The sequence below is a fragment of the Sinocyclocheilus grahami genome, unplaced genomic scaffold (assembly GCF_001515645.1).
Source record: "Sinocyclocheilus grahami isolate Dianchi unplaced genomic scaffold, SAMN03320097.WGS_v1.1 scaffold24.1, whole genome shotgun sequence".
NCBI lineage: Eukaryota > Metazoa > Chordata > Actinopteri > Cypriniformes > Cyprinidae > Sinocyclocheilus > Sinocyclocheilus grahami.
Window position 1 is genome coordinate 836180 of NW_015505203.1, and position 17253 is coordinate 853432.

The window sequence follows — 17253 nt, forward strand, 5'->3', positions numbered from 1 at the left end:
ACTACATAGACAAAAAAAAAAGTGGACATCCTTTTTTTTAAAGAATGGATTTGGCTATTAAGTGCATGAAACTGAGCATTCAACTGTGTGAGACCCTTGTCTTCTCTGGCATGAAAATGTGCACAAAATGTAGTCAATATAGAAATGGTCTGTTGTGGAAAAAGCTGACTGGCCTACACAACATCCAGACCTGAACTTGTTTTGGGATGAATTGGAACGCCAACTTCGAGCCAGTCTCCATTGCCCAAAATCAGTGCCTGACCTCCCTCATGCTGATGTATCTGAATGAGAGTAAATCCCTGCAGCCATGTTACAACATCTTCCATATTCCACAACATCCCCACAGCATGTTCCAGGCCTTTTCAGAAGATTGAAAACTATTATAGTTGCAAAGGGAGGACCAACTCCCTGTCAATACCTGTGGTTTTGAAATTAAATGCTCAAATAAGCTCATATGGGTGTGGTGTTTGGGAATCCACATACTTCTGACCATAAAGAGTATTTCCAAATGATATTTACACCAGTCTAATTAGGTTAACGGATGCCTCTAATCAGGCAGATATATGCCAGTAGGAGACCTAGCTGGCTTTGTGAGTGCTTGCGCAAATGTTTCTAACTCTAGGAAGGATTTGTGCATGTGACTGACTGTAGGAACTTTGGGTGAGAGACATTTAAAAAAAAATGTTTTTAATTTATTTTCTTTTTTATTTATGAGGTAAAGCTAATTTGCTCTCATATTTGTCTTTGACTCTGTAAAGTTCTCTTAGTTACGTTACACCAGTCTAATTAGGTTAACGGATGCCTCTAATCAGGCAGATATATGCCAGTAGGAGACCTAGCTGGCTTTGTGAGTGCTTACGCAAATGTTTCTAACTCTAGGAAGGATTTGTGCATGTGACTGACTGTAGGAACTTTGGGTGAGAGACATTTAAAAAAAAAATGTTTTTAATTTATTTTCTTTTTTATTTATGAGGTAAAGCTAATTTGCTCTCATATTTGTCTTTGACTCTGTAAAGTTCTCTTAGTTACTCTTCTGATTGGTTGCAGAACACGGTTCCTCCAGGAGATGAATCCTGTTTTGTGTTAAGATCAAGGAGACTTAATGGATTCAAACTATCCTTCTTTCTACACTTTTTTTTAGTTACAGGAATTGTATTTCTAAAAGAAAAAAGTCAGGATCATGAATGAGATACCATGATAAAAGAAGGATGCATAGGAGTTGTGTGCGTTTAGGCCAGTCTACTCTTGGATATCGTGCAGGTCTTAGCATGGCCCAATTTGGTCTTGGTCACATGATCTCCACAGATTTAGGGCTTTGGTTCTAGATCTTAGACCAGGCTAGGACTAAGCAGAATGCTTTTAGTACTTTCTCCCTTCTCCTGCCAAAACATAGAGGTTTCTTTTTTTTTTTTTGCAAACAAAGATATTTATTTTATTAGAAAACATTCAAACCAGATGATCAAAAACCCCAATTTTCTCTCTCACCAGAGCCAAAGTAAATAGGGCTGTTAAAAGATTCCCAGTGCATTTCCCCCCATAGCCAAATGTCAAGAACAGAAAGAAAAAGAATCAGTGAAAGGAAGAGAAAGAGAAAGAGAGCGAGACGAAAATGTGTATTCAATCAGTTTTTCTCTAATTAAGTTTTGTAGATACTTTCTATGAGCCATGGTCCTGTCCTGTTGCTTTCAGGATGGAGAGAAAAAAGATGGAGAGGAGAGAGATGTTCATCGAAATTTTTTCTCATTGTAATTTTAATGATATGCACTTCATTATTTTGAGGTCTTCTAATTCAGGGATTTTTAAACGGCAGTCTAGGATCCACAAGAGGGTGCTAGAAGGACAATAAAAAAATTAAAGATAAAGATTTTACAAAATGAGTTTTGGAGCTGTCGAAGTTCACATAAAATCTGTTTATTAAATATGTTTAATGCAAAAAAACGGCTTTGGAGCAATATTTATTGTGAAAAGTGCCTCACATTTTTTATGGGAATATTTTTATTGAAAATGTTTCTCTTCTGGTTTATACATCTAACATGAATAGTGCATAGAAAAAAGGTACAGTTTCAGCTTAAAACAAAGTATATATTTTTGCAGATAATATTTTAATAATTTGCTTTAGTACAGTAACCATTTTAATTTAAAATGTATTTTGCAAACAACATTTTCTTTTCTTTGCATATTGCATACTACAATATTACAAGTTAATTGTTGTTGTTTTTTGTACATGAAATTTATAATTGCCTTTATATTATCAGATGGGTCTCACACAAGAGGTCATCATATTATGAAGTCCTTGTCATCAAAAAGTTAGCAAAACCCTGTTTTATCTAATTATTTGTAATTATTCTGTTCTGTTCTTTGTGAGAACTGTCATGCACACAGGCATGCACCGTGGTGATGCAGCGTTTGCTGAAGTCTTTGCCAAGCCTTCAGACACTTCAGAGGACAAATAGTATTTCAACAGTTTTGCCAGTCTTAGTACTTGACATCCAAAATGCATCAGTAGTTTTGAGAGGAGAAAAAAGGAACATGCAGAACTGTGGTTGCTCATAAAATGGAATATTGGTTGGTGGCTTAATTTTCTTCAGACCATGAAACTATCCTGAAGGTTATTTGAAAGAATGCCTTGACTCTGCTGAAATGTGCAGACAGTGAAGCAGTACAGCACACGTCTTAGTGAACAAGGGCTGCCCTAAACCAAAATAAATCCAGTTATAAATGTATACGTACATTCAAAAGTCCCTTTAGCTTTTATCCAAAATACTAGTCGAGAAGGCCAGCAATGGCTTTATGATATTGCAATATTTTGGATGCTTTTACACAAAGTGACTTACAATAGCGGAATTGTCAATGCAAGCTTTATTAGAAAGCTAGACTAGAAACAAACTAGAGCAGAGGTGAAAAGCAAAGAATAGAATAGGTCATCCTAAGGTTTTAGATCCAGTTTCTGTCTTTCTGTTGAAGCTGCTCACATCAGTTTTGTGGAGTGTTTATGTCCCAACAGCTGTGCTGTACACCAGTGGTTCTCAACCAGGGGCCCAGTAACGACAAGATTACTTATAATGGTTTAAAACTTAAAATGTTACTTCATTTTAAAAGTGTGATTTCTAGACCTGGAATAAGTTAATGAAATGAATGAAATATTAAAATGCCATAGGCGTTATAATGAATATACATTTCTGTAGTCTCTAAAATATTTTATGAATTGTGAAATTGAAAAAAAAAGAAAAAAAGAAATTGTGATTAATATGTATTTAGAAAATGTTTTCATGCTTAATCATTTAAAGTAAGTCTTTGGATATTGTTGTGGACCCTGTGGCGCCTTGGAGTCAAAATGGTTGTGAACCAGTGCTGTACATTAAAGATTTGATAAATGAACTTGTGATGAGACTTTACAATATGATATACTACTGTACATTGCCATCTTCATCTGTAATTTTTTGGCTTTTCAAAGCAAACTAGAAATGTGCGCTATATATATATATTATAAAGAGAATTTATTTTCATGTATGTTCATGTTTTTTTCCTATGTTGATTTAACTATGCAACACGCATGTATACAGTTTGTTGCTCTGTGACCGTAAACAGGATATTGCCCTCACACACATAAACACACACAGTCTTGTAGAGCAGTGCCGTGTGACACACTCTGACACGAGTACACACACATTCCTTGGCACGACAGTGGCATGTGGGCCACTTAAACAACACTGTCGGCCCCCTGCCTGGCCGACACACCACCACACTCACTAACCACTAAAACGGGGAAAAAAACCCAGTGGAGCCCGGCATTGCTCCATCACTACTGTTTTTTCTCCCTCATCGTAAAAGTTAAAAAGAATGATGGAAGCGAAACTTGAAGTCCGTCCTCTGGGTGAGATGAACCTGGCCTTCTGGAAGAGAGAGCAGTGTGTGTGGGTCCAGCCAGCAGAGGATTCTCAGCTCTCTCAAATGCACTGTGTTTTATGCCATGGTGGCTTAGTCTGTCTTTCATCCATCTGTCAAACACACACACTCTTGTATTTGCACAGTACTCACATCATAATCAGACTATGCTTTTGTTTCTCGTTTTGAAGCAATGTCACTTGCAGAGGGTGTTTTATATTAACAACACTCTTTTGTCTTTCGGTTGGATGGGGATTTGGTGCTGGCTGAGGTGGGAACTGCCTGATTTGTACCTTTTCGAAAAATTCCCACACTTTCCACATGGAGTGCGTGAGCATTGGTGAGGTTTACTGTATCAGTGGCGATTAGCACATCAAATTGCAGCAGAACATCAGCGCTCCTGAATCATACCCGTGAAATTACCAGGAAAATTCTAGTTTCTGTTGATATGCTTACGCTTACGGGCATTACAGCAGAGGTATGATTTATCAGTCACTTATGGAAAAGATTAAGTTGTGGAAAGGGTTGTTTCAACTGGTCGTTTGGTCTGTGGATGGTGTCACTGTCACTCATGCATGTGTCTGCTTAAAATGTTTTGACACTTGAGTGTATTTTCTCTCGACTTTTTTCCTTTCTTTGCTTTTCCTAACCTTGTCTTGTTGTTTGTGTTGAATTTGTCTTACATGCTTTAGTTGGGGCGATGGGTAAGTGGAGGCTGTTATTGCTTTCAGACTAGATGTTCTTGTTCATGAAGTGATTTATTTATTTAATTAAGCAAGGGTCTAATGAATAAGGGATGTGGTGTCAAACTCATATGTGGCGTATTGACCTTCCTTTCTTTTAATGTTTCTTTCCGTCCTCTTGTTTTCTTGCTCTGTGTCTGCTGCAGGATGACTTTATGGACTGGTGGAGCAAGTTGTATGCCTCCACGGGTGAGAGAAACAAGTGTGGCAGTTATCTGTTGCTACCGTATTTTTTACGGTAAAATTCCGGCAACCACAGCTGCAATTTTTTTACCGTAAATTTTATGGAATTTTTTTTACAGTGTACATTAAGAATCCTATACCTACAATTTTATGAATGTTATGAAATGAGACATACTGTTGCCTACTGTGTTGCAGGAAAGTAGGCATATTCAGACACAGGGACTGTCATTTAAGCACATACAGTAAATACTGGATAGAACAGTACCAAACCAGCATATTTCAAAAGTACTATATATACTGTACAGTATATGTGTTATATGTATATGCTGACAGCCTCTACTGCACTCCATCAAAACATTCGTGAAAAACGAAGGACTGGATTGTAAAGTCAAGGACGAAATTGAACCTGCTTTAGAAACTAATTTAACCTTCTAGGACCTACAAATTCCTACGGTTGTTTTGGATATTGTTTATATTTCTGAATGAACTGTCAATCAAACCACATGGAAAGTCTGTTCGGTATATTCTAAACAAAACTTATGTTAAAAGTCTATTCAGCGCTCAATTATTACCAACTCTGTTTGGTTATTTTTCATCAGTAGTGCACACAAGCCCTTTCAGACCCAAAGTTAACACCACCAGTGCCCTACAGTATAACCTTTACCTCAGGAATTGAGAATGTTTGCAGCCATTTTTACAGGTTTTGCATGAATGAATTTTTGGAGGAGCAGTGAAGTTCACTGTTTTCCCTCAGCCTTTCCGACCACCCTGTTCCAATACCAGGCCGCCCAGGGTCACAGCAGCCATTATAAATCCTCTCATTTTTAGAAGTTCCTAGGTTCCTGATGTCTGAAATCGTATCATGCCCATAACATTATCTTTTCATCTGTATAACATCACTTTTGACGGTGTGTTTCCCTTTTTGCGAGCGTGCACGCACATATACACCCAGGTTTATGCAGAGGTGCAGTCTTTTCTGGTGCAGTACTTATTTTAATAATACTCCTAAGCCCTAAAACCTTTGGGCAGAGTATAGAATAACTAAACACATACATCTGGTGCGCTCAAAGTGTCTGGGTGACCAGACGCACATGCACACGCTCATTACACATCATTTCAGAGGCAAAATGGAACATTATTTCCTTACTCGCAAGCACTCAGATTAACACAAATTTGCGCACAAACACCGAAGGCGCACACACATAGTAGCTAGCATGGAAACATGGCTGTCACGGCGTCCTTAGGCTCCGCTTTAATAGCTCTGTCAGACAAAGAGAGGAGACATGTGGCAGTACTATGAAAAGCACCATTCAGGGCCAGTTAGACTGCCACACAGCCAGGCCAACTCAGCTTAAGTGATTCTGAAGGCAACTTCACAATACTTTTACCCTGTGTGCCGCATCTGGGTAAACGCATGGGCTGGACTAAGGGACTGTTCCCTAAAAACATGTAACTTCATGTTACCTTCACCTTCTGCTCATCTGAGTTGAGTCATTAATTTATTTTCTTTATTATATTGGCTTGAGGAAGTTGTGTAAATCTGAGTTTACAAAATCTCTGACCTGAATACCAAAATGACTCTAGAGCTTTCAAGTTACAGCCAGTTGTCTAAATGTGTTATGTCTTTCATAAATGATTGGATTTACTGTTTTTAAACCTTTATGACTGTAATTCCTCCAACAGTTGTGAGTTTTGTGAGTTTTCGCTCTGCGTTCACCAAACTTGGCAGTCCTATAACCTGTTCTGATTTCTGATCACGCACATGTGCTGCACACGTCTCTTCTGTAAGTGCTTGACTCTTAATGCAATTACTCTTTAGAAAAAAAGCTACTCGTTTTTGTCTGTTGTGTCATTGTTTTACAGAGTCTAATATTTTCTGTGCAATTCTGAAGCTTTGTATTGTGACACTTCCTCTCACTTGAAGTATTACTGTCATTAAAAAAAATTGGATTTGTTTATTTGTAAGTAGCTTTGAATAATACCATCTTCCAAGTTATTAAATATAAAAAAGGACAAGGTAAGTCCTTATAAAGTAAGGACATTGATAAAATAGTCAATGTGACATCAGTGGTTCAACCGTAATGTCATGAAGCTACGAGAATACTTTTTGTGTGCAAAGAAAAAAATTAGATACTTCATTCCACAATTTCTTCTCTTCCGTGTCAGTCTTCACTGCGCTTTCATGAGAGTACCGCGACGCATGCATGTGATGCTGCTGATGCAGGAGCCGGCGTTCTGACGTAGAAAGTACATGCCCTGCGACTTGTTTGCAAGCAGAGGAATGCACATGCATGCGTTGTGGTACTGTTGTGAATGCGAGTCGAAGTCTGACACGAAAAATAAAGATCACGCACATGTGCTGCACACGTCTCTTCTGTAAGTGCTTGACTCTTAATGCAATTACTCTTTAGAAAAAAAGCTACTCGTTTTTGTCTGTTGTGTCATTGTTTTACAGAGTCTAATATTTTCTGTGCAATTCTGAAGCTTTGTATTGTGACACTTCCTCTCACTTGAAGTATTACTGTCATTAAAAAAAATTGGATTTGTTTATTTGTAAGTAGCTTTGAATAATACCATCTTCCAAGTTATTAAATATAAAATACACTACTATTTAAAAGTTTGGGGTCTGTACAATTTTTTTTTTTGAAAGACATTAATAATTTTATTCAGCAAGAACTTGTAAAGTTGATTAAAAGTGCTAGTATTTCAAATGAAAAGCTTACTATTTCAAATTAATGCAGTTTTTTTTTAACTTTCTGTCCATCCAAAAAAAAAAGAAAGAAAAAAAAGTCCTTAAAAAATATATTACTGTTTCCACAAAAATATTGATAACATTGATAATAAGAAGAAATATTGCTTGAACAAAAAAAATCTACATATTTGAATGATTTCAGATTCCATGTGACACTGAAGACTAGAGTAATGGCTGCTGAGAATCCAGCTTTGCTATCAGAGGAATACATTTTTCATTTCATTTTCATATATTTGAAATTGTAATAATATTTCAGAATATTACAGTTTTGCTCTATTTTTGATCAAATGCAGCCTTGGCGAGCATGAGAGACTTTCAAAAACATGAAAAAAATCTTACTGACCCCAAACTTTTCATCTGTAATTTTTTGGCTTTTCAAAGCAAACTAGAAATGTGCGCTATATATATATATTATAAAGAGAATTTATTTTCATGTATGTTCATGTTTTTTTCCTATGTTGATTTAACTATGCAACACGGGATGCGTGGTGGCAATGGGTTGCATGGTGCATTCGTCCAATCAATGACACTGATGGCCCTTAAGGCATTTTTCAAAACATTTTTCTTATTTTGTGTTCATACTGGTTTGGGATGACAGAACATTTTGGGGAGAAGATCCCAGTGCATGGTTTCCTACAGAACTAGAGAATAAAAAGTTATCTGTGAAATGTGAAGGAATAATTAACCAAAAGTGAACATTTTGTCATTGCTTATTCATCCTCATGTCTCCCCAAAGGCACATTTACCACAATCCCAGTGGTATGGAATCTGTACATGGAGATTAACAGCAAAAGTTCATCGTAACTATAGTGACATTATCAGTGCCCAACGAAAACCAAACATAGTGATGCCAGAACTTCAAAGCCCTGTGGTCTCTCTCGGGAGTGCGCACGCTCTCACTCACCCTGACTCCAGTCCACTCCAGCCCACTTCCCACAAGCTTATCCATTTATAATAGAGCCCGTGGCTGCCAGATTTCCAACTTTTCCGATGAATTCATGTTGGGGTTGCCGCAGGGGGATAACCAAGTGCAGACAAGGGCTCCGTTACTGACGTCATCGGCCCATTTTCCCCCAGCCCCCACACCTCCCTATCATCCCTCGATCTCTGGCTGGTTTGTCAGCGATCTCCCATCACCACGTTCTCTCTCTACTTGCCTTAGCCACTATTTCCAACCTTTACGATCTGAACGTGTCCGTTAGTCATCTGGCAGGGGTTAGGTTCTCAGGGCTACCTGCAAGGCCTGGGGTTCGATTGTTGGCTGCCACCGTGTGAGAGCGTCCCACGCACCGGGAGGAGCAGCAGACAGAAACACTTTCCCTAAAACTGCTGAGATTAGTTGTTATTTTGGGCTAATGGTGCCTGAGGGAGAGATTGAAGGCAGGGAAAGAGCAAAAGAGATCGGTAGAGGGTTTCATGTGATGTGTGCCGTGTCACATGTTCAGGGACGGTTACTGACGTCATCGGCCCATTTTCCCCCAGCCCCCACACCTCCCTATCATCCCTCGATCTCTGGCTGGTTTGTCAGCGATCTCCCATCACCACGTTCTCTCTCTACTTGCCTTAGCCACTATTTCCAACCTTTACGATCTGAACGTGTCCGTTAGTCATCTGGCAGGGGTTAGGTTCTCAGGGCTACCTGCAAGGCCTGGGGTTCGATTGTTGGCTGCCACCGTGTGAGAGCGTCCCACGCACCGGGAGGAGCAGCAGACAGAAACACTTTCCCTAAAACTGCTGAGATTAGTTGTTATTTTGGGCTAATGGTGCCTGAGGGAGAGATTGAAGGCAGGGAAAGAGCAAAAGAGACTGGTAGAGGGTTTCATGTGATGTGTGCCGTGTCACATGTTCAGGGACCAGGCCTGAGTGAGTCAACTAGAAAAACAGAGCGACTCGCTTACGAGGATTCCTTCATACTTTTGTCACTGAGTTGTCTCCTGGGTGGCCTCTTGGTTGGAGAGTTGTGCGCCGCTAGTTAAAAGTTGTGTAATGTCACGGCGAAGCATATTTTCCTTGGGCACAAATCGTTGTTGTGCATTTTTATTGCCATTTTGAAACATTCTCATAATCAGGAATTTCCAGATCTTTTTGCCTTAATGATGCTTTTGAGGTTGTTTGACTTGCGCCTGATATGTTAAACCTACAATTAAAGATCTCAGAGTCCAAGATTCTTAAAGAAAACTGCTTTGGCAAGACAAACAATGAATGTCTTGTCCATAGTATATGTCCTTTCAGCCCTTTCAGTTGATTATGGCACGTTTTTAAAGAACTAGATCTGCATGCAAATCATATATCACAAAATACACACTCTCCTGTGCTCCTTTCTCAGGTGTATGACAGAGAACTGGAGAAGGCTGAAGGCTTTGAGCAGTTGGCTGATTTCTGTCAAACGTTTAAACTTCTCCGTGGAAGAGTCCAGAACGAGAGTGAAGACCCTTCTGTTGTTGGAGAGTTCAAGGTAGGGTCACTCATAACCTCTCAGCTACTATCAAGTGCTATCACATTCAGTCTCCAAGAGGAAAAAAATTCAGACGGCGCCAGATGAAGCAATGGATGGGTGCCGTTGCTTATTAGCTAAGCTAATGAAAAGTCATTTGAATTGGCCCTTCTATTTAAACTGATCAGATACTTGCCTCTGGCAGGTTCAGTCTGTACTTTGTCAAATTTACCATTCAACAGTTTGTTAATTTAGAGCATTCTGCAAGAGATCCAGAGTCACGTGCCATTCTTTTGGTAAACTGTCTAGAACTCCTTGCCTTCTTTACAGACACTGTCTCTTAAAAATAGAGTTTTTTTTAATGGTTCTGGGAACTCTAGGTCACTCTAAGGCTCTTACCATGAACCATGTTATGTTGTATAGGGTTGCTGAGCCAAGTAGTAGTTTTAGTAAATTTGTTATGTCATACGTTCAGTTGTAGTATTATTATTATTTTAATATTTATCTTTTTAGATAATGAAAGTATGACAGTAATATGGGGTTGGAACTTAAACTTAAAAATACCCTCCTGTGGCATCCGGCATATGACTGTAAAACCCATTTTTGGTTCTAATTGGGACCTTTAATTTAAAGAGTCTAGATGCTTTTTCCTGGTTTATTTGGATTACAACTGGTTTAGTTCTAGTAGGATTTGAGGGAACTAAATTTGAGGGATTTAAGTGTAATTTGAGGTTTGTCTGGAGGCTCCAGACAGCAGGTCTCCAAAAAAAAGTCAAACTAAATTGCACCATGAGTTACACTGACTCCTGTCCTCCTTCAGGGCTCATTTAAGATCTATCCGTTGCCTGACGATCCCTCGATGCCTGTACCCCCACGCCAGTTCTGCAAACTCCCCCCGAACGGTTTAGAGCAGTGCCTGGTACGCGTCTACATCATCCAGGCCTATGGCTTACAGCCCAAAGATGCCAATGGCAAGGTAGGTTCAACACAACCAAAACAAGGCACTAAAGGAAGGAAACATGCGAACAAGCAGTTCGCTTTTCAGTGACCTTGTATATGGCTCGGGGTTGAGAGAGGTTGTTACAACAGCCCTTGTATTTTCACTAGACGCATTCACAAATCTCTAGTTTTTTTCATCAGCCAGAGGAGTCCTTGCAAAGTGCCAGAGTCATAAGAGAGCTGAGAAATTGCTTTATGAAAACATGGAGCCACCCTTTTACCCACAACCGTAAACTCGCAATCACTGCCCGAGACCTGGCCAACACGCCACCACCGCTGGCCCTGCGTCAGATGGGATTTCTCTTCATTAGTTGCGAATATGCTAAGATGACGTGCTTTCATCACCTACTCAGGCCAGGAGTTATGATATGGAACATTTCGTACATGTACTCGCTGCCTATGAAACAGACACTGATCACAGAGATTTGATGCTTTTTTTCCACCGAAAGAGCAAAGAGTGGTTGTTTTAAGTACAAAAAGAGGGCGTGCTGTTTTGGATATTGTCGCTTATAGCATTTATGTGCGACTGTGTGGCTATGTTAACACATACTAACAAGCACTGCTTGTTCTTTCGTAGTGTGACCCCTATGTTAAGATCACACTTGGCAAGAAATCAGTCGATGACCACGACAATTACATACCCTGTACTTTGGACCCTGTCTTTGGAAAGTAAGTTTTTTTTTTCCTCTTTCTTTCTGTCTCTGAACAGATTCACACACACACACATACAGATATAGAAACACGTCATTGCAAGGCTCAATTATACCAGCAGGGGTCACCACAGTCATAATAATGACGACACCCCTAATTCTGAGAGTCTTGATGTTGACTAGGTGCGAGATGGAAGGTTTGATCTGGTGGCTAAATGATGACTGAATAGCAAGCATGTGAATTGCTGATTTTGAAAACATTTAAGCCAAATAATTCAGAGATTAAACTGTGTCTTTTGCTTCTCATTTAGGATGTTTGAGCTGACATGCTCTCTGCCCATTGAGAAAGACCTAAAGATCATGCTGTATGATTATGACATGGTCACCAAGGATGAGAAAATCGGAGAGACCATCATTGATTTGGAGAATCGCTTCTTGTCACGTCATGGTGCTCGCTGCGGCCTGCCACAGTCCTACTGTTTGTAAGAAATGCCTCTGTTTCTGATTGTATATCCTTTCACCTACCAGGTATTATTAGGAGTCATTATGAAAACTGTAAAAATAAAACAGGAAATTAATGTTGTAAAACTTAACTTGATCCAGTGTCATATTGTGATCCTCAAGATCTTCTAAAGACCAGCAAACCATTTTTTTTAAAAACTCTATTGTCATATAATTCTGAAACACATCCCTGCTTAAAAACAACTTCAAACAGCCCATGGTCGAGTGCTGGTCTTAGCTGGTTTAAGATGGTTTTGCTGGTCCCTAACCCTAAGTTTTGATTAACTGTTGACAGTTACAATAACTATGATAACACATTCCGCTTAGTTTTGCATTATAAATAAACTCTTTTTGTCTCTGTGCCGGCTCTAGGTCTGGAGTTAACCAGTGGCGAGATCAGCTGAAACCATCCCAGTTACTTCATCGTCTGTGCGAGAGGCGAAACTACAAACTGCCCGTCTACAAGCAGGACAGAATCTACTTCAGAGGACAGGAGTACACAGTTGCAGACCTTGGTCAGTGTCCTAAACACACACTCCAACTAGTTTCTTACCACTGAATTTAATGTTCATGATATTTGATCATTAATTCTGCGATTGTCGTTACCGAGAGTGGCTTCTCGCATGGGCGCGTACGTACGAATAAACAGAGGCATCGCGACCTATCAAACCCACGGGCTGGACGGCGAAAAAAGAAAGTGGAAGTCTTTTCTTTGGAGCTGCTGAAAACATTAGTCACGAGTAAGAGCTAATCAAAGCAGCAGCCTGACTCCATCACATCTTCCGTCATTAAAAAAAAGCGAGTAGAGCACGAGATCGGCTGCGGTTCTGTGAAAACACTGACAGAAAAAGAATAACGATATATGTCTCGGCTTGTGCCATACATCATATCTGTGTGTGTGGGATCACAGAGCTGTCGGGGAGGCCGCTTGGCTGTTCTTGCTCGGTGCTATGAGCGGAAAGAATGAGTTGTTCCTCTGTACGAAGAAAAACAAGTGTGATATTGTAAAGACGAAGGACCTGTGTAAACATACAGCACCTTTGACATAGTCATTCATTCACAGCAAATTTATCACTCCTTGCCACAGCAACCTGACGTCCCCTCCTGCTTAAAAGTGTGCCCTGGGGAAGATAATGCTAACTAATGCTAGTTCACCGTTAGGTGTATATTATGTTGATCTTACTTGTGCGTAACCTCCATCAGATCCTCCCAGCCCATCTGGTTTGACCTCTAAGCACTTCAAGTCCCACGGCCGCCTTTCAAGCAGTCAGATGTCACGCAGGACCTGTAGAAAGCCAAGCTCTTCCGCCATTTTCCCTTCCATGATGCTTTGGGATGAGGTTGGCTTCAGATTTATGGTGAACTAGCATACAAGTGTGTTCAGCCAAGGTCAACAGTGTGGCGGACTCCTCAGCCTCCTGCTCCCGTGTCTCGCCGCGGAGGAATACTACATCTCTTTGTTTGGCCCTCATAACCGCGCAACCCGCGCGTCAAAGCAATTATCAGGTGGCCTTTTCGGGCGTCCAACTTCATGGCAGAAATTGTCTTCCTCCACTTTAGTCTTTTTCCTCTTTTCTCCACACTCCAACCATGTTTCCCTCAGGGACGTGACACAAGGTTTCAAAGCATAAACTCAACAGTGGGCGTTTATTTATTTTTTTCTTCCCTCGCTCTTTCTTTTTGTTTTTTGACAAGGGGAAACTCTCTTCCTAGAGCAACAGCAGTGCAATCAACGCATCATCTGAGGAACGGGGAAAGATAAACATTTCCGACTATTTAAGTGGAATGCTTCATGAATGTTGGCTTTTTTCTGCTCTCGGTTCCGACTTAATAAAACTTGATGCCCAAATGTTCTTCATATCAAATCAGAGGTTACATAGTGGTTCCATTTCATGGTTTTAACGGAAAATAACATTGTGAGGAATCTTCCTTGTAACTGTTCAACTGTGAAGTGCCTCAACATTTTGTGTCAATATGAATTTAAACTACAGTGACGTTATTGTTGACTACATTTGGCCCTCAGATGAAGGGAAACCTCTTAACCCTCACCTGGGACTAGTGATGGAGCGTCTAGCTCTCTTGGTGTTGAGGAGACAGGGTCTGGTGCCCGAACATGTAGAGACGCGACCCCTCTACAGCCCCCTTCAGCCAGATATAGAACAGGTTACAAAGTTTAATATTCCTATTACCAAAATAATTTTTTTTGTTATTTTATAACATTTTATATGTATCATTTACATGCATTTTTATTTTTGTAGATTTTATGCAAAATTGCATATTTTATTCTATATTAATGTAAAATGTAATAGTTCATTTTATCTTATAGTAAATATGCAATGTATTTATTTCATTCTATACTAAATTTTATTAAGTAATATACATTTTTTTTTGTTTATGTAATGAAATTTATTTTATTCTTTAATTTTGAAAAAAATGTATACAATTAAATTAAATTTTAATTATTTTTTTTTTAGCAGAGCCACGTTATATCATATAGCTATCTCTATGCTTGTCTCAGGTTTTTCTTGATATGCCCTCTCACTCTTTACTGAGTAATTTAATTTATTAAAATCCAGGGGCGGTTGCAAATGTGGGTGGACATTTTCCCCAAATCTTTAGGTCCACCAGGACCTCCGTTCATACCAAAATAATTTTTTTTGTTATTTTATAACATTTTATATGTATCATTTACATGCATTTTTATTTTTGTAGATTTTATGCAAAATTGCATATTTTATTCTATATTAATGTAAAATGTAATAGTTCATTTTATCTTATAGTAAATATGCAATGTATTTATTTCATTCTATACTAAATTTTATTAAGTAATATAAATTTTTTTTTGTTTATGTAATGAAATTTATTTTATTCTTTAATTTTGAAAAAAATGTATACAATTAAATTAAATTTTAATTATTTTTTTTTTTAGCAGAGCCACGTTATATCATATAGCTATCTCTATGCTTGTCTCAGGTTTTTCTTGATATGCCCTCTCACTCTTTACTGAGTAATTTAATTTATCAAAATCCAGGGGCGGTTGCAAATGTGGGTGGACATTTTCCCCAAATCTTTAGGTCCACCAGGACCTCCGTTCAACATCACGCCACGCAAAGCCAAAAAGTAAGAGCATTTCCTTGGTTTAGTATCTATCAATTTTGTTCTCAAAACACATCTAGAAGCATAAAGTGTCCATGTTTTCTTCTCCCATAGGTTCTTCCTGCGCTGTATTATATGGAACACAAGAGATGTTATCTTGGATGATGTCAGTGTTACTGGGGAGAAGATGAGTGACATTTATGTGAAAGGGTACATCTGGGTGTCATAAATGGGTTGTTGGGTTTGTGTGTATAAGCTCTGGTTAAATGAAGTTGTTCTTGTTTCCCATTTCATGGGCCTGTTGCTTGTCTGTTGCCACTGTGACCAATAGTAACAACGGCTTGCAAAAATTATCGATCAGTAGCAACAAACACACAGTTGCAAGGCAACCATAGACCCAAGCTGTAGGCCAATTACAGCTAAGCAGCATGGTCTTCTAATGTGTTGGAAATTATGTGCCGGGTAATTGTGAATGTTATTTTTTCAATCCTAGCTGGATGCATGGCCATGAAGAAAACAAGCAGAAAACAGACGTGCACTATCGATCGCTGGGCGGCGAAGGCAACTTTAATTGGCGCTTCCTCTTCCCCTTTCACTATTTACCTGCAGAACAGCTATGCACCGTTGATAAGAAGGTGAGACGTAATCTGCATTTGTAAATTAAGTGGAAACCAACTGCATGTCAATTGAGAAAGACATAAAGGAAAACTCAAAATGAATCTGAACTGTTGATAAGAAAGCAGGATATGATCTGCATTTGTGAGTTTAGTGGAAATATGTCAATTGTCAATTGAAAAAGACGTAAAAAGAAAACTCGGACCGGATTTGTTTAGTGGTTAACTAGTGACGCTAGGCCTGTCGACATTTATATCCGCACCCTGCGCTTCAGCTATGTTGTTGAAATGAAAATCTCCGGCCTTGATTGAATCTGAATAGGTGATCCGCAGGTCATCCTGCGTGATTTGCAGAGGTTTAGTCTAACGGCCACATTTTGAAGGATATCACTGCAGTTGGCAGGTGTTTAATGCAATGTTTCAAAGCCAGATATGTTGCAGGCTGCATCTGGCACGCTTCCACTTACCGAACGTGGTACATGAACATCTTGTAACGGCGAGACAGTCCAGACTTCAGCCAAGCAATCTCAGGGAAAACAGTTGTGATGGACAAGGCACTTAAAGTGAGGTTTTGGCAGGCAAGAGATCAGTTATGGTAAGATTGAAGATAGCGGTTCCACCCATTAAACTGAGAGCGGCCCGCAACAGCTGTCAAAAGATAGATCCGCTTTGGCTGAAATTTGTTGGACGCAACACACAATAGAACCGATATACAGCGAAACGGATTATCTTGCATGAAACGTGGCCCTCGGGGATAAATTAGAAGTGAGTTCTTGTTTGCAGTGTTTGTTTTGATGGAGCTGTATGCGGTTGTCAGGCAGGATGTGCGGACCGATGAGGCCTGTTTACCGGTGAACGCAGCAGTGCAGCTCTGTGAAACGTGAGTTCATTATCCTTGTTGTGTTTGTCCGCACATCCATCACGGGTACAGTACGGTGGGAATGCTGTCACGCAGATGGAATCCTGTCTGGCGGTGGGGTGCTGATTCAGGGCTGTAGTGGGAGTAGCTAACACTCTTTTCTGACTGGGACTTTTCTGTCGCTCTCGGTGGCTCTCACTCACTCTCTGTCTCTCACCCTCTTTCTAATTCTGCTTCGCACATTCACGCTATCATTTCCTCACTCTGTCTTTCTCAGTCGCTGTCTTGGTCTGTCGGTTTATTTCCACCTCTCTGTTTCTCCTTGAGGTGGTGTTGCTCATTAGTGGTGCTGGGTACTAATAGGTTGTTGGGTCAGATTTCACAAGCAAGGCAATTAGTAGTAATGATTATTGGATATTTGAGATTTTTAAATATATTTATATATTGAAAATGTCATTGTTATTGCTCATTTCCCCCTTTATTTTTTTACATTTAGATGACCTTAAACTCACTTAATCTTTAATACATTAATAAAAA

General features: G+C 39.5%; 1 protein-coding gene across 1 annotated transcript in view; it reads left to right on the forward strand.

The window, feature by feature from the left end:
- The window catches only part of dysf (dysferlin, limb girdle muscular dystrophy 2B (autosomal recessive)), a 53707-nt gene extending 37018 nt beyond the window's left edge, over positions 1-16689 (forward strand). The window contains exons 35-46 of the mRNA XM_016247832.1: positions 4775-4866; positions 5007-5010; positions 9890-10018; positions 10818-10973; positions 11574-11665; positions 11958-12128; positions 12520-12662; positions 14171-14310; positions 15179-15267; positions 15358-15453; positions 15737-15878; positions 16641-16689. Coding sequence (XP_016103318.1) covers positions 4775-4866; positions 5007-5010; positions 9890-10018; positions 10818-10973; positions 11574-11665; positions 11958-12128; positions 12520-12662; positions 14171-14310; positions 15179-15267; positions 15358-15453; positions 15737-15878; positions 16641-16652 — 1266 coding nt within the window. The 3' untranslated portion in view covers positions 16653-16689. The remainder of the gene's footprint in view (positions 1-4774; positions 4867-5006; positions 5011-9889; positions 10019-10817; positions 10974-11573; positions 11666-11957; positions 12129-12519; positions 12663-14170; positions 14311-15178; positions 15268-15357; positions 15454-15736; positions 15879-16640) is intronic.
- Positions 16690-17253: the final 564 nt, after the last annotated feature.